Below are 26,214 nucleotides of genomic sequence, written 5' to 3' on the forward strand. Positions count from 1 at the left end.
ACCACTCAGAGTCTGAGATGGAGGTGCTGGACGTTGATGACTCCTCATGGTCACTGGTGGAGTGGGCAACTCGCCATCTGGGGATCAAATGACCTGCCGTAGACCAACCTCGGTGGTCTCTCTTCGAGTCGCCTTTGGCGCAATCCCAGCAGTCCAGGGTGCTCCCGGCCTTCCCCGATTTTATTAAGGAGGTGCAGTCCACTTGGGGGACCCCGGCAACTTCGCGTAAGGCCAGGGAGCGAGCGAGGCGGGTTTGGCCCATTTTCTCCAGGTACTCCGGTTTCCTCCCATAGTCCAAAGACCTGCTGTTTAAATTGCCCTCTGTGTGTGTGTGTGTGTGTGAGTGTGTGTGTGGTGCCCTGCGATGGACTGGCGTCCTGTCAGGGTGTAGTCCTGCCTTGCATTGCCCTCTGTCTACTGGGTTAGGCGCCGGCTCACTGTGACCCTCTAAAGGAATAAGCTGTTATGATAGTGGATGGATGGATGGGAGTCATCTAAACAGTTTAATTATTTTATTGTTGTGATTTTTTTACTTTATTTTATTCACAGGCCAAAGCATAGCTATGAATGTTCCACTGCCTCCATTAAGCGAGTATGTAAAAAGACATCTGAAGGAAAATGAATCTGTCATGGTATGGTCAAAAATGATTGAGGAAAGTGCACGCTACTACCTGGGCCTATTTCCACACATTGGCCAAAGTGCAGAATACCGCAGCATGGGACACAAATTTTACCAGACCTATCCCACAATCAAGCAGGAAGGAAATGAACCCTGGGTATGTCTCTGAACATTTGGCCTGAGTTATTTTGATATAGAGGAATTTTCCAATTTAAATGATTTTTAGTGCATTTTTAAAGTTACTCTCACACTATTGTTTGGTATATTATTAATGTTTTCTGTGTACCTGCAGTCATTCTCTCTGGCAAACTCACAGACACTCCAGCCCCCTGCTCTTCTCTTCACAGTGTTTTAATGTATTTCACAGTCTTTCTGCAAATCCTACAGTGCTCGCATTTGAGATGGAGTGAGAAAAGAAAGTCTTCTGGAGGTGAAACACCACTAAAAAAACAAAGGAGTTTCACTGTTGCAATGGGTCACTGCTCAAATGCAATAGTGATGACTATGAGAGAAATGTGTCTGAGCTATCCAAGGAATGGGCAAAGCCACAGCCCAATGAAAATCATATAAAAATGCTTTTAAAAGAGACACACAAAGGACGTCAAATGTGGTTGTCCACAGTCCCGGTGGGGACATGAAAACAGTCATGGACAAGTTTCCTTGTTTTGAACAGGGAAAGTATGTAAGTATTGCACACAAATAAGAAAACATATTGCAGCAATCGGTGTTTAAAAGCAGTGTGATAAACTGACATAGAAACAATAGCTTGAGTTATCCATCTTCATTTTGTACATACTTCTTTCAGGTGATATATGACTTCATTTTAGGAACTGGAAAGAAGGATCAGAATGAATTCTCAAAAACAAAAATCATACAGCTGCTTACTGCTGTGAAGGAGTTGATGAGGGAAGACTCCATTAATATGCAGGTAATCAATAATTTAACCTTTGGCAGCTTATTTATTTGGCAGCTTATTTATTTGTTGCACTGGATCAAGGTGTCTGCAATAATAATATATAACCGTGATCAGCCTTGGAGGCTTTGTTTTTAAAGAGTTTAAATATTTTGTATCCTGTTTATATTATGCAGTTGCTGACTGAGAAGAAGTTGTTATAAGGCATTGATGCAGACAAGATGGCTTCCCAATTAATAGCACTAGCCCCGAAGACTCAATTAAAGCAGATGTGTGTAAAAAAATTAATAAACAGCTGCTTGAATGACCTAGAGAAGAAAGGTAACAAGCTTTGGTTTGAGTTTTGATTCAGTTCTGGAAAACATTGAGGTTGACATTACATTTTCTTTTTTTGGATTTTAATATTCATAACTATCAAAATAATTATTCAGGTAAATAGATATACTGTGTGTGTGTGTGTGTGTGTGTATATATATATTTTATATACAGGTATTTTTTAAAGCAGCTGACACCTGAATCTTTTTTGGAATGCGATTTCTCTGGATATTGGTACTGATATCAAGTAACAACCTATCGGTTATTATGTTTTTTTGGGGTTTTTTTCTAGGTTTGGAGTTGACTGCAGCAATATTACTTCTACCATCCCTGTTAAAAGAAGATTCGTCAACTTTATTTGTGATAGATCAAGTACATTTTGATTGATCGGTTGTTTCCTTCTTTTACTGCTTGTAGGCTGAATGTAAGAGAATGAAAAAGAAACATTGCAACTAACAGATATATTTACATTTTGTATACCTTTTGCATGTACTATATATTACTATTTGATCAAAACAAAAGTTTGTAAATGTTTTAGAATATTTTTTCTGATATTATGTAAACATAAGTGGCCTTTCCTTCCACCCCATGTGCATTTGTAATAGGTCTTATGTATATTCAGCCAGTGCAATTATCCTATCAGAAACATTTTGAATAACCTCTGTCCATAATGTTTTTTTTTGTTGTTGTTTTGTACTGTATTTTTTTATTTTTTTTTTGACATGTATGGGTTTCTGAATTTAAAAAATATATATTTCAGGACCCAGCCCTCCCAACCCCTGTGATTTGTTTTACATGACTGTACAGAGGGAACTCCTATGTCATATGAGAGAGTGACCGTCGTAATGGATGGCCAGTCCATGCTAACTGATGATTTGAATCTAGATGCGTCTCTTTCTTTGGGGGCTGTCTGTTTTTTCTTTATATTATATATTTGGTATTGAATATCCAAAGCAGACGAGGAAGACAATGAGCTTTTTGGAGGCATTTGTCTTCAAACTTAATACTTTAAAGTATTAAAAGACTATATAATGCTGTTTCGGCCTGTGTTTAGAAAATAAACACATAAAGTGATCATTAAGGTTCTGTTCTGAAAGAGCTGCAGAAATGTTTAGTGTATTAAGTTTGTTTTTACTGGAGTTTACTGGAGAAAATGTGAAGGAAGTCTCTAACTCTTTCATTTTAATTAATTTACTTAATTTCAATTTAATTATGTACATATTTTATGATTGTATTTAATAAATGGAGCTGCTTTTCTCCAATTAGAGAAAAAAAAAAGTTTTGCTGTATTTTTTAAAAAATTTTAATTCACCTTACACAGAAGTAGTTAGTAATTTGTGTGTTCTATTTATTACTGCTTTAACTAATAATGAAGATATTTCTATAGCTTACTTACAGAGGAGAATTGTAAAAGGGAATGGTCTACATAGTTAAATGTTACAATAACAAAAATACACTACATTAATCTTTAATTTCACACAATGATTTTGTAGTAGGAGCAATATAATAAAATCAAGATGGGAGGGTCTGTATTGTAGACAAAATATGCATGGGTAAGGAAATGGTTTGAAAGAATCTTTTGGGGGGGAGAGAACCTAAAAAGGTTCTTTAAAGAACCATTTTAAAAGGTTCCCTACTACAGCGATGCAAGAACCTTTAATGGTTCTAGACAGAACCTTTTTTTTCTTTAAAGAACCATTTTGAAAAGGTTCCTTTTCAAACTGGCTCTTTGAAGAACCAAAAAAGGTTCCCCTATGACATCGGTGCAAAGAACCTTTAATGGTTCTAGATAGAACCTTTTTTTCTAAGTGTGTACATGTAAATGGTTTGAGTAACATTAACTAGTCTCGTGTGATTTATCAGGTTGATCCATCTGGTAAAATGAGAAGTTGTAGAAGTAATTTCTGAATTTTTTTCTACAGTCAAGTTCAAATTTGCTTCTGAAAGTGGTATAAAATGGCTCAGAATGCATCTGAGAGCATGTACAACCCCAGAGTTGCGGGAGGCCTTGATGGGCTCCTGGCCAAAAGATTGGTTTTGCCCCAGGAGTTTCAATCAAAATGATCATTGGCCACTTTCACCCATGTTGAAAGCAGAGAGCCTGTTGCTGAGGTAGTTTTGATCTTGGAAATGTGCGTTTTTCTTGAATTGACCTGATTTTCACTGGACGTTTGCTCTGAAGAATTGGGTCAGCGCTTTGTTGATGGGATTAATGAGCATGTGTTTCCCACAAATATCAATGGGATGAGCCCATTGAAAAAATTGCTCACCAGCTAATATAGTTATATACATATTCACACATCAACTATACATTCATATTTCTGTCATGTCATGCTAAGGTCTAGTAGTGTATGCTTACAATGTCATTTAATGGTTATGCCACAGGGTGGCAGCATTGCCAAAGAAATCTAGTATTTCATCCATCATTATAAAACACTCAATGATTGGCTATGCAGTAGCAATACTAAAAGGTCCTTTGCAGAAATTATTTGACATACTAAAAAATTGAAGACATTGAGACAAAAACGTTTTTCAAACAGTTTTACCAAGTTAAATATTTGTTTTAACTATGCACTAATCTCAGACTGCTTTACCTAAAGAAGGCTCATTCCATGACAAAAAGGAAAGTTTAACAACAAAGTTTTTGTCCTTTGATCTTGGGGTGAAACCCCAAAAATAAAAATCTCAAAAAATTACCAAGAAAAGGTCCAGGGCTCGGCTTCATCTGTGCACACCTATTATACTCGCATTAATGGGATGTTCTCAAATTCTGAATTGAGTGCAAAACCTTGATTAACAGCTTCCACACTTTACTTCATTACTGTGATAGCAGTGCTAGTAACATCTCCATGTCACATACAAGTCACTGTTCACCTGGAATAAAAGGTGCTGACTTTTATTCCCCCCACTGATGTGTTATTCATTTACTCATGTCATCTATTCAAATTAAATGTTTTTTACCTGAAGATTATTCAGGTTTCTTAAGCAAACCGAAAATATGACCTTCCTGAAAGTTTGCACAGACTAAAACCGTACATTTTATAACATTTTGCAGTTGCATTGATTGGGTTTTTTTTTATACTTTTTTATGCAAATACAAATATCTGGTATCGATAGTACACATAAAAATAGCTGTGTGAAGCTAGCAACAATAACCATGCATGACGATAGTTAACAAGCGTTTGTATTATTATTATTATTATTATTATTATTATTATTATTATTATTATTATTATTATTACTTTATTTGGCAAGCACGTTTTATGCAAGGTGACTTACATGTGTTACAGGGCAAAAACACTATTTAAATACAGTGTAGTTTACAGTAAGTGCAAACACTACTAGAATACACTATGAGATAACAATTTAGGATTAAGACCATTTGTATCTGGATGACATGATAGCTGTGCAAGTAACTGTGACAGGAAGTGAAATTGTTGGTGGCTTCACACAGTTGAACACCAGCAGGAGGCGAATGTGCGCTCAATAATCTAAAGATGACGACATGAACACCATGGAAATTCTTACTGGATGCGCCACTTGGGATAAAAGGATATTTTAAACAAACCAAGTGTATATACCCAAAGTATTCCTATTTGGCCTACTCAAAATATGAAAACAGTACAAGAAATGTCCTACAGTTTTCATATGTATGCATTTGATTCACAGGTAGAAAGGCTAGAAGTTAAAGTGGTAGAACCATTCAAATCTTATGGGACAGCTGTGAAGCTAAAAAGGGTAAGTTCAGCTCTGCCTTTTACATGATATATTAGTATCCTAATACTCATGTTAGATTTGCGTTTTATGTAAGTTAACTTTATTAATCATAAAACTGTTACTTGTGGAAAGGATTGGAGAAGGTTCTCTGAAATTACTTGATAGATGCGATACTTGTAAAGTTGCAATTTACTCCAATGAAGCTGGTGTTACAAATCATTTTCACAGGAGGATCTCAAAGCAACTTTAAATGCTAGGAATCGTGAAGCTAAGCAAATGCAGCAGCTGGACAGAATGAGGCAAAGGAACCCGTCAGACCGACAGATAATTGTGAGTAGATTGTAAGTAGTCATAACCTAACTGCAGTCTCAGGTTGGTATCTGAGGTTTCTGAAGACTGAACATTAATGGTTGTATTATTATTATTATTATTATTATTATTATTATTATTATTATTATTATTATTATTATTATTATTATTATTTTCTTTTTTTCTTTTAAATGATGTATGACTTTTTGAAAGTACCAGAATATAATCAATAATGACTCCTAGATCAGTATGTTCTTAAAGTTGTAATGTTTGTAGCTGTTGGGGCTGACCAATTTCTAACACAGGATTCATAACACATTTCCAGTAGTGTTTAAAAACATTTTATTGTATCAACATATATTTCCTATTAAAAAATGTATTTAGTATAATAAACACAATTGGTTAACCATTCCAGAATGCCCAAGGGAATTGACATCTTATTTGGAACAGTTTTAACAGCAAGCATATCAAATATAATGTGCAGAATTATTAATGGTGTTTATTGTTGTGAGATAGGCAGACAGTGAACTTCAGAGAGCCACAATGAATGCCACTCGCACAACCCGGCCGCTGGAAGAAGCCATTGATGAATTTGAGAAACAAAAAATTAGAGATATCAAGGTATGCTGGCTGTTTTATAAATCATGGTGTGTGCATTTGTTTTCTGGTGGAGTTTTAAACCCACTGCTGTCTGTAATGTCAGTCTTAATCCTGCTTGAGATGGAATGCACAGAATCCTTATTTAGACTATATATCATGCTTTTATTTTCATTCAACCATCTAGTCAGAATGTTCTGTGTTATTGCTGAACTGTATTATTATTATTTTTTTACTATTACTTGTGTGGACTGTCTGATCATTACAGGTTTGAACATGAAAGCAGACAAATATATTGAGGTTCTCTAACATCATAGGTACTTATTTCACTAGGATTTATGTAGTGGAGAAAAAATAAACCAGTTGTTTTCTTCAGGCTGTATCAGATCAATGGCTTATAAATATCCACCAAACATTATTTAATATATATATATATATATATATATATATATATATATATATATATATATATATATATATATATATAATAAAATAGGCTCAACATGGAACTAACTTTAAGTAAAAGGATTGTTATTAAGGATGTAAAGGTTTATAAAGATGACTATGAATTTTAAACCAAGTTTAATGTTTCAGTAAAATTGTGTATGACAGTTTACACTTTACGGTCCACTCCATGAAAAAAAATCACGTCGGCAACCTGGCCCTTTAAATATTTTTACTCGGGCACTGTAAGAGACAGCCCTACTATACTGACAGAGCACCGTTTGAAAACGAGGTCCTATTTGTTTATTTCCGGCATTGGACCATATAAGCAGAAAACCGTGAATGTGAGTGTTTTGCAATATTACTGCTGCACTGTAGGACAGACCTACCTCGGTGCAGTAATCAGACAAAATATTTACAAAAGAAGAGAAATGGTGACATTTTTAACATTTTTCTTTTGCATATTTTTCAGTTTAGTTTATTTGTTACCTCTATATGTGGCTGTAATTACTTTATTTATTACCCAATTTTTTTCATGTTCCCTACATGTTGCAGTTTCATTCTACGCTGTCAGATTTGAGCTGGCCATGCTAAAATGATGTGTTATAAACAATAAATGTTTTTTTTTTTCTAAAAAGCATCTCTTTTCTGTGTTTTTTGTTATCTGTACTAAACAGGGTGAGTCTCCGACTATTTAATTGTTATTTATGGAAGTCTAGTGTGTGCACAGTCATTTAATGTATGACATGTACCTGTAGTCTTTTACAGTTAGTTATATGCCCAAATCTAGCAGGAAAAAACAGGAGAAAATAGCTTAGCCCCTAAAGGGCTAAATAGTAAGCAATCATTTACGCATATAATTGTTTAACCTTAAGGCTTGTTTACAGCCTTAATTATTACAGTAGTCTCCTCGTATAGGAACACCTTCTTTGAGAACACTTCGGCTAAGAGAATAACCTTTTGGTGAAACTGATTTTTCCCCATTGTAAATGCTGTGCCTAAAGGAACAGTAACCACTTAAAAGAACAACTGATACAGTACTGTTGTAACCTGATAACTCATCATCAAACATTAAATTTAATGGTTCATTCAAATTTTTCAAAAATGCCTTGTCACCAAGAGAGTATCTTGGGGCACATGATTGGTTTATTAAATCTTTCCAGAACTGCCGTCATTTATCAATGCCTCGTTTTGTATTCTGATTTCTACGAATGCACCTCATCACTACAAAATGGCATGTAAATCAACTGAGAAACGCGCCGCTGTTTCTCTTCCTACAAAAAGTTGTAAATTGTTCAAGCTCTTGAAAAAAACCTGCATCAGACTCGAGTCGAGCAATTTAGTGTTTCCTGTTCTGGTGAGGTGCTTCACCATTCTGTTAAATACTTTTGTGCATGTCTTGAATACTGTACATGTTTAATCATCATTAATCTAGAGGTGCTGCTGCATTTTTTTTAACGTGTGTGGAGGGGTGCTGTGTCAATTTAATTTGACAGTGTTTATTATTCAGGTTTATTGTCATACACTTGCCTATTGTTTTTCTTTTACTTCTATTAATTTCATATGTTGATGCTCATGCATCATGACAAGTATTGCATATTTATTTATTGATTCATATTGTGTCTGGTGGTCAACTCTGTCTTGGAGAACACTTTGCTTGCTTACCTGAGGGGTGTTCTCTTAGCCAAAGACTACTGTATATTGAAAAGCATCTATGCATTGATTAGTGAATAAATCAAGGGTCGTTATATGCTGGGTTCTTAATTGCAGAAAATCTTTGGTGAATTTGTAACTGTGGAAATGACATTCCATGCAAAGGCTTTAGAGGTTTACACAACTGCATTCCAGAATATACTGAATGTGGATGAGGAGGAAGATCTTGAGGTAAGTGTTGTCAGTACATGATTGAATCAGTAATTGGTGTGCTGCTTGCCACAAAATTTGACCTACCTGATTGGCTGCTTGAAGCTAACAAAAAATGGAGTAAGGGATGCATGCTTTATGGAAAGAGGGGATCTGGGCATTAATATTGGTATATATAATTTATAATTGGGCTGATTTGGCTTGAGGTCTACTTCATGAACTATAGAAGTTGAAAATGTTTATCTGTACACACATGGACACACACTACTGAGGAAAAATTATTTGAAAATACTACTCTTAAAATGTACTCTTCTAACCAAATATTTAAGTTTAACGGCTCTTAGTCGAAATCTCTCTCAAATTATTTACTGTATTCTTTATTTTCTCTCCTTTGAATTTGCTCTTATTTACTACTGATTGTATTATATTTTATAACTGCTCTTATTGGTATTGTGATATTTTGTAATATTGTAACAACTGTAAGTTGCCCTGGATAAGGGTGTCTGCTAAGAAATAATATTATTATTATTATTATTATTATTATTATTATTATTATTATTATTATTATTAATAATAATAATAATTTATTATTTATTTCTTAGCAGACACCCTTATCCAGGGTGACTTACAATTATTACAAGATATCACATTATTTTTACATACAATTACCCATTTATACAGTTGGGTTTTTACTGGAGCAATCTAGGTAAAGTACCTTGCTCAAGGGTACAGCAGCAGTGTCTCCACCTGGGATTGAACCCACAACCTTCCGGGCAAGAGTCCAGAGCCCTAACCACTACTCCACACTGCTGCCCAATAATAATAATAATAATAATAATAATAATAATAATAATAATAATAATAATAATAATAATAATAATAATAATAATAATAATAATAATAATAATAATAATAATAATAATAATAATAATAATAATAATAATAATAATAATGAATCTCAGTGTTTTTATAGTAAATTTGACAGTTTCTTGCCAACCCCTTATTTTTTATGTCACAATTGCTAAGGTGTGGCATGATTCAAAAAAGGTTGAGAAGCCCTGTATTAATAGAAGACCTTCAAAAGGAGTTTACAAAATGTTGTATGAATGGACTTTTCTGCAGCCAGCTAACCTATTGGAAGGGACAGGCTCCATACTGCCTACTCTGTACTGCCTTGTAAAAAATTACCTTGTTACTGTACAGTACCTTCAAATGTTAGGGAAGCTACAGTATATTCTTATTGACATATTTTACATAACAAATCTGAACATTTGTGGCATAAACAAGCTATGTCATAAAAATACGAAAATATTGTATGTTGTGGATTTTCATTGTGGGTCTCCTATTGCTTTGCACACATTTCATTGTGGGTCTCCTATTGCTTTGCACACATTTCAATGCTGCACTTCCAGTAATAATTTAAGAGGTAAAATGAAGGAAAACAAAGACTGGATCCATGGAATAGCAAATATTGATTGCTATTAAAGATTTGCAAATGTTTCTGGAAGTCAGAGTTAAAGGATTAAGAATTGAACACAATAAACCCTCAGCCATTGTCTTTCCAGTGACTTGCACATCAGACAACACACATTTACCACCTACTGGAGCTAACAGAAAAGGGAGGACTACCATACTTGAGCGCTACTCAAGCTTATTTGTAACCAATCTGCATGCATCGCTTCTATTCCTCTCTTACAGCTTTTAATATGGGCGAGCTGGCAAACTAATGCAGAACATCATAAGACCAAGTGGTTGGGTGAAACCTATTGCTTGTTTTGTTTCCCAGTTCCTGGTTTATTTAAACTTTTGTAGACTAGTGAACTTTGTTGTTTTTTTAATGTTTTATCTTTGTATAGTACTGTAGTTAATTATTACATTATTTCTAGTAACATTCTTACTTTTACGGACACATTTAGAGAACAGTATTTCCATGAAGTTAAAGTTACTTTAAGTGCATTATTATAGTTGGGTTATTGTACAATATGTAGGGAAGGGATCAGCCTTGATAATACTTAATTCCCTGTGTGAACAGTTCAAGAGTAGTGCTAATCACAGTATGTGAAACTAGACCAAAATGCATTTTTGGCAGAGTACAGCTACAGTTGCTCATTAAAGCAACACTACAAATCTAGTTCTGAAGTTCTGTGCCTAACACAGAGTGTATTTCAGGTTTAGAAGTCTAAAAGTTCTAAAGTGCAAGAGTATAGCATTTCATTCTGTTTTGGCAGGTTTTCAGGAGTACACTTTGCCCAACAGACTATCAGTCTCGCTTACAAATAGTTTGTGCTAATTCCAAATCACCACTCGACAGAACTGGTTCGACAAAGAATATGTAAGGGATGTTACAGGTAAGAGATTATTTAGAAGTATACTGAAGAACAGTATCACTGCCCCTTGTATAATCACTTTCATAATAATTAATTTTCTGTAAGCATAGTGTCTGAATGGATTGAATTTGATTTTTGAGTTGTACTTTTTTCACCTTGTGTTAAGAAACAACAGTAATCTTTGTAGGTTGAGTAAAAAAAACCGTGAGCTATCAGTGCAAGTACGAGGACAGTGGGGTCTATTTTAATAATCCTAACAGTGCTGGATAGAAATACAGTCGCCCCCTATATTAATCTTGCTTGTGTTTTCTCCTGTGGTTGAGTTATAGATCCTCTTATTTCTGTTATTACCTAGAATAACAATACACTTAACTTTTTTTTTGCATGTTTATATATTTTAGGATGGTGATATTCAAGTGCCACTGTTTAGACCATCTTGCTGTAGAAGCTATCTGCTGCAGTAACAGAAGTACCATCACTGCTCAGAGGAGAAACATAATTTAACACAGGAAATCTAAATTCTATGATGTACATTTCTTGTGGGCAGAATATTTCTGTTTAATTTTGTGGATAGTCATTTTGCAGAGTTTGAGTGTGCAGTAATTTTATTAGTTTTTAACCTGCTTAAAAAAAAGAAAATAAACTGTGTACATAAAGTACTTTTACTGTGGGTAAACATCTATTTGAAATGTCGAGATCCTGGGAATTTCTTGATCTTGACAACACATTTCTATCTAACCAGTATTGCAATCTTAAAATCAAACTAGTTTTATATATACAAAATATTGTGTAAACAGAAAAACAATATCAATCACAAAAAATCTAAATGGTTTAATGTATTTTCCAGGATTTGTTAAAAAAAAAAAAAAAAAAAAAAAAAAAAGTACATGTCCTCTTTGCAGGAAGAGAAGGGACTGAAAGAAAGCATGGTTTGTACATTTTTCAGTGTTAAGCTGCTGTTTTAATGTACTGTACTATTTACTTTAATCCTTTGTTTCTTAATATTTGGTTGTTCTGCAGCAGAGGGCCCCAACCACTCTGCGTAAAAAAGTGGGGGATGTCACAGAGGATGAAAATTAACTCTTCCAGTCTTCTTATCTTTGCTGTAAGCCAAATGGCTAATACATCAAAATGCCAATTTAACATTTCATAAATTCTCATCTATTCAGTTTTGCATATTGTATTGCAAATGCTTTTGAATTAACTCTTTTATTGTTTCAAACCAGTACACATATTTAAAATGTTTTTGTTGATTGGGTGTTATAATTGAATGTAAACAACAAGGTCAAAATGACTAGCTCCATTCTGTAAGTTTGTATAGGCTGTGAATTTACTAATTTCCGCTCATGGTCTACCATTAAAGCTATGCATGCAGATTAGTTAGTACAGTAAAACCTGTCTAACCCAGCCCCTTCACAAACCGGAATTCTGTAAAATTCGGCATAATATTTGGGTCCTGACCAAATCTCCATTTTATAATGTTTGGGCCCTGACCAAAATCTCAATTTTAATTAATGTGGCACCCTCCACAAGCCAGAGCCTCTCTTTTCTGGATATACCTGGCGTGTAAGTGTACTGTGTGAATTGTATTAAGTTATGTTATTAGTTGTTTTTTTTTTTTTGTTTTTTTTTTTAATTTAGTGGTCGCCAATTATTTGTATTGTTTTCTCCCCAATTTAGTAATGTCCAATTATTTTTAGGCTCAGCCCACCACTACCGCCCCTGCGCTGACTTGGGAGGGGCGAAGACGAACACACGCTGTCCTCCGAAGCGTGTGCCGTCAGCCGCCCGCTTCTTTTCACACTGCAGACTCGCCATGCAGCCACCCAAAGCTACAGCGTCGGAGGACAACGCAGCCCTGGGCAGCTTACAGGCAAGCCCACAGGCACCCGGCCAGACCACAGGGGTTGCTGGTGCGCGGTGAGCCGAGGACACCCTGGCCGACCTAGCCCGCCAATTGAGCACTGAACGCTGGGAGCTCCCGTCCTCAGTAGGCGAAGGAATAGCCAGGACTCGAACTGGCAACGTACAGACTATAGGGCGCATCCTGCACTCTATGCAGAGCGCGTTTTACTGGATGCACCACTTGGGAGCCCTATTTTATTAGTCTTTTATACCTTTATTTGTAGATACAGTATTAGATTTCACAGTACCTCTAATCGAGCACGCTTGTATAATCTGGCACAATTTTCTGGTCCAAAAGCAAAGGCGGATTAGACAGGTTTTACTGTAATAACCCAGAGCTGCATCCAGTCCTCAGGAACAACCTGTACCCCTCTCCTCTTACAATAGTCCCAAAGCAAATGGTTAACAACTAATACCCTAAAAATAACCAGAGATGTGATAGACACAAAAAAGCATGTGGGCCTACATAGAATTTGAAAAAGAATGTGGCAATAATATAAATTAATTCATGCAACTATATTATATGACACGTAAAACTACTCCTATAGTAAATGGATCCCCATCTTCTAGACAATTGCACGGGTTCATACTGTACTGTTACCAAGTGTCCTTTTTCAGTCATTTTTGAAAGAGATACACAATAATAATTATTTTTTTAAATACTGTCTACAATGATGTTGTTTTATTATGGCCGCATTAGCACTACGTATTTAAAAATCTGATTACAAAATTGTCTGACATCCCACACCATGGGAGAAAAATAAATTGAGCTACCAGTATATGTAGGTCACTGTGGCCTCCCTCCACAATATGTACATTTAAATTTTTGACAGTTTTATATACAATAACTTTGTGTTAAAGACCCATCCTAGCAAATTTCTTGGAGTAACATACACTGACTCCTCAAAGGGGTACAACTGTTGCTACTGTTCCTGCCACTACATACAGCTGGAGGGTGTTATGAATATAATTTGCAAGCTCCCACTTCAGTCAGGGAAAATAATACAAAAAAATTGCATAATTTAAAATGACGCAGAAATGTGATCTGTGAGTACCGATAGGCTCGATGAACTCTGAACCCGGGTGAGATTGTAGTTAGGAGTGAAAACAGAGCTATTTTTTTTTTTAATGGAATTTGGTGAGCGATCTCGCAAGGTAGTTGCACAGGCTGCAATGCAGTTAGTTTTGGAGAATGGGAGTAGTTGTGATTACGCCAGTGGGGTCGAGGATCCTGATTTAGAGTATAAAGAGCTTTTGGATTTTATTTTCGCTGTAAACACGGAAGAGGATTCATTATTTGATTTTGAATCTGTTCTTTTGTTGATGTTCTCACATATGCCATGCTAATATGCCATGACATTAATAATATATTTAGAACACATTATCGTGTTTGCCAGTTGGTTTATTTACTAGTTTTACATATAAAATACCTGTCAGACTGATCGCTTATCGATATTTAGGCAATCGATTTCTTTATAAGGCGACGTTCTAAGTCTTTTTTTTTTTTTTTTGTCAGATGTCTGCACGGTTTTGTATTTTTATTTGTAATTTACCATCTGAAGGGTACATTTTTTTTTCTAGCTGATTTTTAGTAGTAATCCTTGTACAACAGACATCTTGGATACAAGGTTGCTGTTTATGTCGTTATGTTTGAGCAATACATCTAAATTATTTGCAGCTTATTTGTAGTATAATAACACTACCCTTATAAAAGCTGATCATAAATGTGCACGGTAATTTTGCAGTGTATCATCCTTCTCCTGTGCCGATACTATGCATTTACTGTGCTTTACTTTTTTTATTTTAGGGTCGAGAATGTGGCTTTACCATACTTTCTGGTTTACCCTGCCTAACAGTGCAGACCCCAGACAGAGCAGGTGATCAGAGAGGCAGGCAGATTTTTTATATATTTATTTATTTATTTACCATTTGATTAATTTTGTTTTTTTTACTTATTTAACCTCAAGAGGTCAAAACTCATTCCAGTTATGGTCTCCTCAGAGTTTGACTTTTACATTAACACCACCTCTCTGTGGTATTACATTTTGGTTGACAGGGTCAAGTTATTAAAGTCATATGTATATGGTGCAGTGAATGCATAACATTATTGAAAAATGTCACTTTGTAATTTCTTTCTCATTTATGTGCCATTTTATATTCCAGCACGTTCTGAATGATGTAAATAGCATTCATATGGAGATAGATTACTACTGTATCTCTTGTGGGGACATTCATTCCTTTAGCACCATCAGTGGGACCTGAAACATTGAAATGGGATAGTAGGAGGATAAATTGTTAATAGGAAACTTTTTTTCTGCCAATATTGTACCTTTTTATATTTTACCAGGTTCTGAATTCTATAAACAGTTTCAAAATAATATTCTTAAATTTATAAGCTTTTAAATGATATATAGTTTTATGGGGATTAGAGAAAATTTGAATGACATATGACCATCACTCCAGATAAGGTTTTGGGTCTGGGAGTAACTTACCCTCTAATTTTAACAGGGAGTAAAATGTATTTTCAGGGGGTAAAATGCACTATTACTTTGAAGTCATGAGTAATCTCGATAAATACTTGTACAATCTTTAATGGTAATGGCGTAGGCATTAAAAAAGAGCCTTCCATTTTAACTGCAATGTTACTTTGAACTACTGTACAACCACGTGTGTGTTCTACAAGGTTCTTTATCGGCTTTTTTTTTTGAGGTAACACTGTCTGCAAATTAATTACGTCACTTATATTTTAACATAAAATTCTTAACATGTTAAAACTTCAATATAAAGCCATGCAGATAAATAAAATAAGGAAATGCATTAATACATTATAAAATGGTCTGTTTAATATTATAGGCACCTTTTTTTAGCGGTTGCCTCCGATGACCGTTCCAGTTGGATTTGTTGTTGGACTGGGGTGTTTACCTTCAGTCTGCGTAGTTTTGAATTTCTTATTCTTACTGTGATTGGCAGCAAAGACAACAGGGCTAGCCAAAGATTGGATAATGTTGTTGGGTTGTTTTATTAGATGTAGTTGTTAGTGGAAGTTTTAGGGGAGGTCGACAAGCTGTGCAGCAAAATTGCTATGCATATTTTTATGCATTAAATTGAATTTTAGTGCAAATTTCAGATTTAATGCGTAAAAATAGCAGGTACGCAATTTATCTGGACCGCTGCTTATGACTATTAAAAACAAGTTTGTGAATTTTCTTTAAAACTTACTGTTTCTAACAGGACAATGCAAGACCACACAGTGCAGTCTATCCAGAGGCTGATTTGGTCTATGCGTCAATGCTGCTAGGCTTGTTAATGGTCAGAGATGTCACACCCGATACTAACTTTGTAATGTTTTCATACTGAATGTTGATCTGTATTTTTGTTCACATTTTCTGTGATTTTGTTTGATATTCTTTTGTGCATCAGTATATTTATTAATCAAAAGGGGCAGAATCTTCCTTCACTATTCATGAGATGTTTACTTGCACCAGTAAAGGAATAGTATACTGCATTGGTTGTGTGAAGTGTAACAAACTGTACACGGAGAAGCAAAACAGCATTTAGCTGATCACTTCGTGGAACATCTACCAAGTATAAGAATTAACACCTCTACATCTCCTATTGCCAGACATTAACACAAATGACCACACTGCAGAAGACATGACAATGTGTGGGATAAATCACTGCTATGGGACAAATGCAGCCAGGAAGCAAAAAGGACACAAATTCATTTTCAAATTAGGCACTTTAGAACCTCTGGGAATTAACATTCTATTCTGAAGTCATCATGCCATTATCTTCCAGAACTTTTCTTTTGAAAGACAACTTGTTTATAACAGCTTGTTTACAGCACTGCTTTTTCCATCCAGCTAAAGGACTTGTACTCCAAAACATCCTGATAGAATCAATTATTAACACTGAGTACCTACATTAGTTTTCATTCATTCTCTCTCTCTCTCACACACACACACACACACACACACACATATATAAGGTTTTTAAAAAATGTACACAAAAAGTTAAAAAAATCTTTTATTTTCAGGACATTTCGGGCAAAAGCCCTTCTTCAGCTGTGTTAGAATAGAATGTTCATTCCCAGAGGTTCCAAAGTTCCCAGTTTGAAGATCTCTCGTTCCTTTTGTTTCCGAGCAACATTTGTTCCATAGTACTAATTGATCACACAGAATGATGTCTTCAAGTGTGATCATCACTGTTGAAGTGGGAGCTACTTTCTAGTAGTGGTAATGCAAATGCTTAAGTTTTCTACAAACTGGTCTGCTAAACGTCTTTTCGTTTCCCCCAACCCACACATGAAAGAAAAGGTTTAAACTTTTCTTTTTAAAAACAGCTGAAGGGCTTTTGCCCGAAACATCCAATAAGATTTTTTTATATTTTAACCCGTGTACATTTTTGAAAAAACGTCTTAATATGCCTTCAATTTTGTACACTATATATATATAGGGCTGCTCCGATTAACAGATTAAAGAGTTGATTGCAGATAAAAAAAAAAAAAAAAAAAAATGTACAATTTAAAAATTGGGCAGATTTTTTTTTTTTGGCTAGGCACATTGAACTCCATTTCCCAACATCCCCTGCTGAGAAAGAATGCACGCAAGGTGACTTCTCACATAAGTTTGTATCTGGTTGTTGCTACACACACACTTCCATTTTCTGCAACATCCAGAACGATCCTCAAAGTCTGCATGCACTACAATCAATTCTATTTTCCTATTAATGGATTGACGTTGTTCTGTGAAAATGTGTTACATTTACTGAAATTGAAATGCTTTTAAAAAAAACAACCAAATTCCCATTGGGCTTCCCACCCCCCCCCCCCAAAGATTCTATTTGTAAAAAATGTATTACTATGCAGGACAGCCACTGTTAGATCGTTACCTTTATTAAAAATGTGCAGGAATGAATCTATTAATCAACTAATGCCCAAAACTTAACTGATCAAACAAGTGCGAGAAAAAAAATAGAAAAACTAATGGGGAATTAAGAGCAGTGTTTTAATACTGTACATTGTCATTCCTTACATTTAAACAAATGTACATAGTGTTTACTACAGGAGAAATACATTTTGTATCATTAACAAAACAGTTGGTGTCATTATCTAAAAAAAGCCATGAATTGCCAACTGATGAGTTATCAGTTAGGCGTTTCACTTTTTTTTGTGCATTTGTATAAGATTGACAATATTAAAATAAACATTTGATGACATTGGTGTTTTGTAACGGAACTGTATCCCATTAAGACTGCCCCCATAGCATTTGACAGGCTGCACAAAATGTGACAAAACAGGATTATGAGATGATATTGAGAGGTAATTTCTCAAAGAACCTGCCATTGAAAAATCATGATAATAAAACGGGGTATGATATTAAGTGAGGTGATAAAACAGGTTCATCGGTTATATAAATAAATAAAAAAATAAATAATCACACAAATATAAATAAAAAAATAAGACACTGGGTTTCTAGAATTACGGAAAATTTATTGAACACTGAGGCCGAGTACCCAATATACAAAAGTAAAAGACTTGGCTGGAACAAATGAACAACAAATTTACAGAGCCTTATTTTTTTTTTTTTACTCTTTCTCTTTTCAGCACAAAAGAGTGATGCATACTAAATATTTAAATCTCAATACAGAACTGTTTGGCTAGGACTAAAAAAAAAAAACATCAAATTAGGAAAATGTCAGGTTCTGGATGTATCATCTGGTAGGCAGAACTACTGATGTTGCAGATGCAATTGAAAAGCAGTCTTACATTTATCCACAGCTGCAATGTTTAAAACTCAAAAATAAAAACAGATAGGATACAAATTCCACTTTATCCATCAATGTCAGCTTTGCGCTAAATCAACAGAGTTCAGATTCCAAACAGCCACTTCAATTACACAAGTTTCATTTATGTATTTCTCTTTTAAACTCACAATGAGATGCTGTTCAGTCATTTGTTAGCAATTACATCAAATGTCAATATTTTATTTGCACTGATCCTAGTCACTCAACCCCACATTAGTCTAAAGGAAATCCAAACTGATTTTTCGAGTACCAATTGGTCTGCCATTCAGTTCCTTCACAGCAGACTGTGCTTCCTCATGTGTTTCAAAGACAACTGTTGCAGTACCTTTTGGCAAACCTTTCTTGTTGAACTGCAATGATACAGAGCCTGGAATTACACGGTAGCCATAACAGAAGTCATAGATTTCGTTGAGATTTATTTGGAATGGCAAGTTCATCAGTTTGACACAAGTGGGACCATCACGTTCTGCAAAACCACTTGATCCATTTACATGGAGCATAGTTCCTTGCCCTCCATCCCAAAAACCACCAGTATTATCCACTGCTTGATACAATCCACTGTTACCAGTATTATGGCCAAACATGAAGTCCTGCATGGGGGGTGAAATTGTTTTTGAGTGAACACTTAATGCAGGTGCTGAAACTTCTCCTTCATCTGAGAAAAAGGACTTCTCATTACTTCCACTGTATCTTGGAGGAATACTCTCTCTTGGGTCTTCTTCCTTTACCAAATGGTCTGCAACACCAAATTCTTGCATTTGTTCCCTTGTAATACGCCTCAGCAACACCTCGTGTCCTAGAAACTGTCTCCTATTCAAACGCTCTGCGTTTATTGCCCAGTTCTCAGACTTGAACTTTACCAACGCCTCCCCAAGCCCAACACCTTTGTCATCATAAAGCAAATGAATGCAATCCTCAGTTAGCCAAAATCCAGCAAAGAAATTCCTCAACTCCTCCTTTTGGACATCAAATGGAAGGTTTCGCACGTAGATGCAAGTTCTTGGAGATGGATAGTCGTTGCTTGATGAATGCTGCTTTTTTCCCTGCAATTTAACAGATCTTTCATGGTACACTTCTAGCTTCTGCTTCTCAGCATCAATCATTTCCACCATTTTCTTCTTTGAAATGGGAGATATGTATATCGTGCGGTCCCCAAGCCTACCCTTTTTGCGGTCTAATGCACTGCAATAATCCCTTAACTTCTTAAATAAAACAAAAGCCTCTCTGGTCTTGCCACCATACTTGTCATGTAACCACAAAATCTGGTCATCAGCCAAGACTGCAGGTCGGAAGAATTTCTTGATATCCCTTTTGTCATTAGAATGAGACAGGTTTTCCACCAGGACACAACGCTCCTCCTCACTAGGCTGTTCTCTTCTCAGTGACCGTGACCTTGAACGTTCCTTAGAATAGCTTTTCACATATACTGGTGACCGTTCTCTGGAGCGATCACAGAGAGTCTCTTCATGTCGCCTTCTGTAACCCATTGCATCAATCCACTTCTTCTCTGTAGAGGTATTCACTTCAATAAATCTAGTTCCGATATATGCTCTGTCGTGTTTAAGTCCCTCACGTGCATCCTGCAGAGTTGCAAACTTAACCATGCCTTCTCCATTATTTTGGCCTCGTCCGTTTTTCAGCAAGATGATGTCATCTATTGCCAATCCTTTGAAAAACATTCGAACATCATCTTCTGTGACATAAAATGGCATTCCACGCAAATACAAATAATGGCCATCACAATTCAACTTACTAGCTAAAAGATTATCATCAGGGTCAATATCCACATATCCAGAACCCTGCAAGCCAGACGTAAATTTTGAATGTTTCATTCTTCGTATTTCTGCAACTAGATCCTTTGCAAAGGTCGTAGGCAGGTTCCTTGTTTCAGACCTTCTGAATGCTGGTCTTTCGTCTGCAACGTCCCTATTAATACTTCCAGGTTTTTTCCGGCTTGCCTCAAGAGTGTTTTGCATGTCCGTCTTGCTGCTCAGCAATAGACGGACTGGAGAGCCTTTAATGCATCCTTCTGATCGTGTCATAGCACGCCTTGCATCTTCATCAGTGGCAAAAATAATGAAAGCCTCTTCAAGCTCCCCACCAATTATATGTACCCCACCATCAGGTATTGTCAGTCCGGTGAAGAAACTGCGTATATCCTCAGACCCTGCAGTGATTTCAAGGCCCTGTAAACGGATGACCACAGCCATGCTGAGCACAATATCAGCACCTGTAGATAAAAAGGCACACAAAAACGTAGTATTATTATAGCAAGTTCCCTCATCCGTGTTTCACCCGACACCTAGGTATACATTTTTATATTACATCAATCAATAATCTATGGTCCTTCCGCTCTGTAAAATAAGTTGCATACTACAACAGCATGCAAACTTCTTAATAGTTCTAAGAACAGCTGGGCAATGACGAGATGTCAGGGTTCGATTTTAAGGCTTGTTTGTTTGCCTGGGACAGTAAAAAAATCTAGACGGACAAGTGCTTCCAACATACTCAGTGGTCCGTTGGACAAGTGCTTTATAAATATATTTTAAAAACCATCTTATAAAAGGATAGTCAAATATTCTGTAAGAAAGTGGACACTTCCTGTATTAGTGTGTGCCGGCATCTATGCAGTGGTACAGTAGCTAAAGACCATAAAGAAGCGGATAGGAGCCAAGAGAATCCGGGAAAAAAAAGGGGTGTATCAGCTGCTTCCTCATCCAGCGCTCAAAGAATAACATGGACATTTGTAGATCTTTTTGAGATGTTACAGTAATAAAATAATGACTTGGGTTGCATTATTGAGTTTGGCGATAAAACAAGTGATCAGGAGATGATTTATCAGCATGCACGACTACGAAGGAGTATGTGAAAAATACAGCGAACAAGGGGTGTGGCGGGGCTGGAGATGCAGTACTGAGTATCATGTTGATATGCAGTGCCTTTTAAACCTGTTTACTGTGAAAAAAAATGCTTTTAAACAGCGCATCTAAAATAAACTGTGCGTGTGAAAATAAATTGGACCCGACGAGCCCAAGACACGCTGAATAAATAGACCGCCAAGGGTTAAAATATTTAAATAAACATTCAATGCTTGTCTATTTACAGTAGTACACCCATTTTTTTTCAAGTAACTACACTGTAGTTGATTTATAAAATGCAGGTTTTAGTGACCTCTAAACTCAATCATTTAGTAAATCCAGCCATCAGTGAATGTATGCATTGAAGTTCAATAAAAATGTCACATGCTATTGATTTTATCATTATATTCCATTATTGATATGGAATATCAATAATCGGAACAGGCCCCAAAAATCTAATTTGGTGCATCCCTAGTTAAACTTGACATACATTACTGTACATGTGTATATTAATCCTGTTTATATGTATAATGTGTCTGATGTAATGACTGAGAAATTATATCTATCTATCTATAGTGTGTGTTGTGGACAATCAGTTTTCTTTACGGACAACCAGCGAGCTGCCTTGCACTTGTCCCTGGGACAATCAAAATCCCTTAAAATCGAACCCTGGGTGTGCATAACCAGATTGAATTTGCATTACAACAAACTAAATCCAAATCAGCCTATAGCCAACACAAATAAATGTGTAGGACTACTATACAGCTTACTGACTACGGTTGTAAACAAAACTGTTAAACTTATTTTTTTCATAAATGTTTTCATTTCATATTTCCATAAATGGTTTTAAATCTGTGAAGTTGAAAGCCAACAATGTTTTATATTTCTTTATGCAACTGTATCCTCATTTAAACATCGAAATTGAATATAGTCCGATTGGCAAAACAAACATCTAATATGTTACTAAAGCATTACATTGTGGCTTGTTTTTTCCATAATTTATAAAAGGCTGTCACATTCGTCATCTAATATCCAATCTCTGCATATATTTAGACAAATATTGAACCAACTGGTTGTTCAAATGCCCAATTTATTAATTAGCCATATAAAAACACAGTGCAACAACAGCCGATATCATTATCCTTTGCCAGCACTGCATTTCTGCATTCAGAAGTTAACGGATATAAAAATCAATAGCATTCCAGACCACAAAAGTCTCTTCAGATGCAAGTGAAATGTAAAGAAACATGTGTTAGTGGTTACATTTGCATATCAAAAGAACAATCCTTGCAAGTTATGATCCAACTGGATTTTTCTTTTTTAGAATTTATCATATAGGCTTGTTCCAAATAGCCTAGTGCACTAGCTGCTGACAAAAGTTCAACTGCACTGCAATGCACTGTTGAATTAATTGCTGCCAGGAGACACGTTGTGTCAAACCATCTGAATTTGATGAAAAGTTCTATGATTCTAGGCCAACATCATGGAAGTCATAACAAACATTCTCTTATGAAAAACTTCATACAAAATCAGGAGTACCAAAAAAACATCTGAGTCAATGCATCACAAGCTGACAGCATCAGTTAACGCAAACAGCTCACCCCAAGGCAACTGAACAAATAATGTGGTCCAGGTCTATAGGCAAGTCACTTCAACAGAATTGCAAACCAGTTTCCATGAATCCAGAACTTCCAAAACACAGCAGCACATACAAATATGAAGCATAAAAAACCCTCACATCATTGAGGGTCATTGCAATTCCACAACAAGTGTAAGCTGTGCAACGTAAAAACATGTCACTGGACTGTTTTACAGCCATTATTCCATGTATGTGTTGTTATTACGCTGCATTTCATGATGGGCCGATGTTAGAAACAGCCTAGAACAGAAAATATTAAAAAAAAAAAAATCAATTAATGTCTCCCAGTTCAGTTTCCAAAAGTCAGTTAAAAAAAATTCACAGCACCTTCTGTTGCATTCCAATTCACCAAAAAAAAAAAAAAAAAAAAAATCAAGTCGTCCCCATGATTTCTTCCTGAGTTCAGCTCAGTAATTTCAGCTTTCCTTCCAGGCCAAAAAAAAAAAAATCACCCAGGTTTCATATTCTCCAACCATGTTCATCCAAGTACACCAAAATCACCTTTCAGCACAAAACCCAACACATTTCAAATCAAGAACATTCTACACCACTTATCAATCCTATTGAGTGCCTCAACTCAAAATCATTTTCCATTTAAAAAGGGGGCTGATAAGTGACAAAGCAAGCACTTGCACTGCATGAGTTAAATTCGTTTGCCTCAGATCAAAGCATTTTACCCTAACAATTTTAAGCCTACACACAATGTATTGCATTTAATCAATTTTGTCCAAGTGTTCATAAAAATAATTCCTGGAGGCATCACAGTATAGTTAACTTAAGAGAAAAAAGGCATCAGATGCTTTTCCTACCATGCTGGATGAAAATGCACTGGTTAAATGCATTGAAGCAGAATACATAAACTTGCAGTATACAATAATATATGATTTGAATTGTGTAAGTTGTTAAAGATCTACAAACAGTTACATAAGTATCTGCTCTACTGTGCTTATTTTCAAGTACTTCATATACACAGTAAATTGAAAAAGGATACGATAAATGTAAACTGGCAATACAATGACGGTAGGTGTTTTGGTCAAATTAAATCAGGGTTCATAAATCTAATGCTTTGGCGAAACTGAACTAACGCACACGTGCAATTCGTCACTAAAACACCACATTTTATTAAAACGTTTGAATACGTCATGCATATTTATGAACGTTTTAATATTTCCAAAGCATCGGTCATTCGACATAAATCCCGAGAATAGTTTTATTTTACATTAATGAATTTCATATGAATCGGTTTTGTTCTCGAAAAGCAGCATCACTACACAATACCAAAATATACCTGCTTTTAAAAAAAAGCGAAATCACCCACAATGCAATTAGCTTAACCACTGGCAACGGCATCTTGTTTTCCTTTCATTTCAACAACATTGCCATATTAAAATACTATCAGGGAATTCAACTAGCATTCCTTTACGGAAACGTTTAAAACCTTTAAACAGATTAGGTGGATTAAACAACACAATACAAAAAATTCAAACACACCAATTACCGAAACTGCGACTCCCGCACAGATGAGATATATAATAACCAGTGTATGTCGAATAAATTTGGCCCAACACCACTCACGTATCTTGTGACTGTGTCAAATATGGCCTGTCCCACGCAGTTATTTCGTTCAAAATGTTTCAATACACCGCGGAAAGCCGATTAAAATTACACATTTTACGTACTTGCACCAATATACCACGAATGCAAAAATATTGTTCACTGATGTGATGAGCAAAGGGTAATCGAATCCACCACGCAAATCCAAATGAGCCTTCAGGGCTGCTCACAGCTTAAAATGGCGTTAGGTTAAATGCCTGTTCTGCTTTCGGAGGAGGAGTTTACGTCTGCGTCTACGTACAGACGCTTAGTAAACAAACACAAAGGCAAATTCAAAGCCCTTGGCTTCTGCTATTCTTTTTAATAAAGGCGAAATCGTTTTGGATTTTTTTTTAATTTATGCTAAATAATAACAACAATATTGGTGATTTACAAAAACAAACAAAAAAGTGACACGAGTTTAAACAATTGTATTGCCAGCGCTTTGTACCAGTTGAAATCAATTATCAAGGTTTCCTTTGAGTATTTGAACTGACTGCTTACTCTGAATCTTTTACCAGATAGTACGCTTTTGTTTTAGATGTTGTGAGTATCAATATTTAATCATTTGAATATTTTCCCCATAAAGTTTTGTCCTGTGTTCTAAACAGGAACCAAGTACTGTACATGGATATGTTAGTCAGCATTATCAGCATAAAACATATTTTGCATCACAACAACCACCGCCATAGACACGTAAATCGCCTTTACAGCGCAGATTTCCGCAGTTCTCCACAGACTCGCGGAGATGCGCGTTCTTCGAAGCCTGCTGCGTGACGCTACTCAACTCCACCCACAAAAATATGTGAAGATTCTGCGCAGTTTAGCGCAGCTTTGAAAAGTTCCTGCGGGAGACGCAGCACAAAGGAATATCCTCTAGATCAGTGGGTGCGTTCACGAGACGCGCGCAGATTCTGCAAATATTCTGAAAATACATTGGCTACTTGCTCCGATTCTGTGCAGAATGGCGAAAGCCTGCGTGGCGTGAAAGTTTCTCAACCTTTTTTGGAACAACGACCCCTAAGGATCAGCTGAGCTTAGTCATCGTCCCCTCGCCACAGAAAATAAAAACATAAGAATCATTCGCAAGACAACCGCCCCCTTTGAGAAACACTGTGTGCCCTGAGCATGCCCTTAACTAGCTATGAGGACACCAAGGTCGTGTACTCGGTTGTTTTTTTGCATCATCAATGCTGATGCTCATTCTGGTAAAGTTCAAAAGACTCCTTCATTTTCTCTGTTGGTTTGCTGTGTAACATAGATTTGGAGGCTGAATAGTAAATACCAAGCAGTCATATAAGTACTGCCAG

At 35.9% G+C, this 26,214-nt stretch overlaps 2 protein-coding genes and 1 long non-coding RNA gene across 5 annotated transcripts; 2 read left to right on the forward strand and 1 right to left on the reverse strand.

The window, feature by feature from the left end:
* The first annotated feature begins 264 nt into the window (after positions 1–264).
* On the forward strand, positions 265–3,100 carry LOC131732361 (uncharacterized). Its single transcript, XR_009325471.1, has 5 exons — positions 265–776; positions 987–1,301; positions 1,425–1,547; positions 1,709–1,853; positions 2,140–3,100. It is a non-coding gene; the product is annotated as an uncharacterized LOC131732361 (long non-coding RNA).
* Positions 3,101–5,244: 2,144 nt separating this feature from the next.
* On the forward strand, positions 5,245–11,113 carry cibar1 (CBY1 interacting BAR domain containing 1). Its single transcript, XM_059020764.1, has 7 exons — positions 5,245–5,259; positions 5,517–5,585; positions 5,793–5,894; positions 5,931–5,936; positions 6,390–6,494; positions 8,685–8,798; positions 11,006–11,113. Exons 1-7 carry the CDS (start codon positions 5,245–5,247, stop codon positions 11,111–11,113), a joined length of 519 nt encoding a protein of 172 aa, XP_058876747.1.
* Positions 11,114–18,479: 7,366 nt separating this feature from the next.
* On the reverse strand, positions 18,480–25,144 carry rbm12bb (RNA binding motif protein 12Bb). Of its 3 annotated transcripts, none has more exons than XM_033993506.3 (2): positions 24,991–25,144; positions 18,480–21,044 (listed from the first exon to the last, which is right to left on the reverse strand). In XM_033993506.3, exon 2 carries the CDS (start codon positions 21,022–21,024, stop codon positions 19,033–19,035), a length of 1,992 nt encoding a protein of 663 aa, XP_033849397.1. In that variant the 5' UTR covers positions 21,025–21,044; positions 24,991–25,144; the 3' UTR covers positions 18,480–19,032. The 3 variants fall into 3 exon arrangements, with proteins under 3 accessions (XP_033849397.1, XP_058868577.1, XP_058868578.1); XM_059012594.1 differs by having other exon boundaries at positions 24,887–25,135; XM_059012595.1 differs by lacking the exon at positions 24,991–25,144 and adding an exon at positions 23,274–24,796.
* Between the last annotated feature and the right edge of the window lie 1,070 nt (positions 25,145–26,214).

The sequence above is a fragment of the Acipenser ruthenus genome, chromosome 3 (genome assembly GCF_902713425.1).
Source record: "Acipenser ruthenus chromosome 3, fAciRut3.2 maternal haplotype, whole genome shotgun sequence".
NCBI classification, from domain to species: Eukaryota; Metazoa; Chordata; class Actinopteri; order Acipenseriformes; family Acipenseridae; genus Acipenser; species Acipenser ruthenus.

What these genes read in the sequence shown, in the direction of transcription:
- cibar1 (XM_059020764.1), top strand. An exon ending in CAGCTGTGAAGCTAAAAAGG is followed by an intron (nt 5,586 to 5,792) that starts GTAAGTTCAGCT and finishes TCATTTTCACAG; the next exon opens with GAGGATCTCAAAGCAACTTT. An exon ending in AAAAAATTAGAGATATCAAG is followed by an intron (nt 6,495 to 8,684) that starts GTATGCTGGCTG and finishes TCTTAATTGCAG; the next exon opens with AAAATCTTTGGTGAATTTGT.
- rbm12bb (XM_033993506.3), bottom strand. Translation starts at nt 21,024, where the DNA reads ATGGCTGTGGTCATCCGTTTACAGGGCCTTGAAATCACTGCAGGGTCT.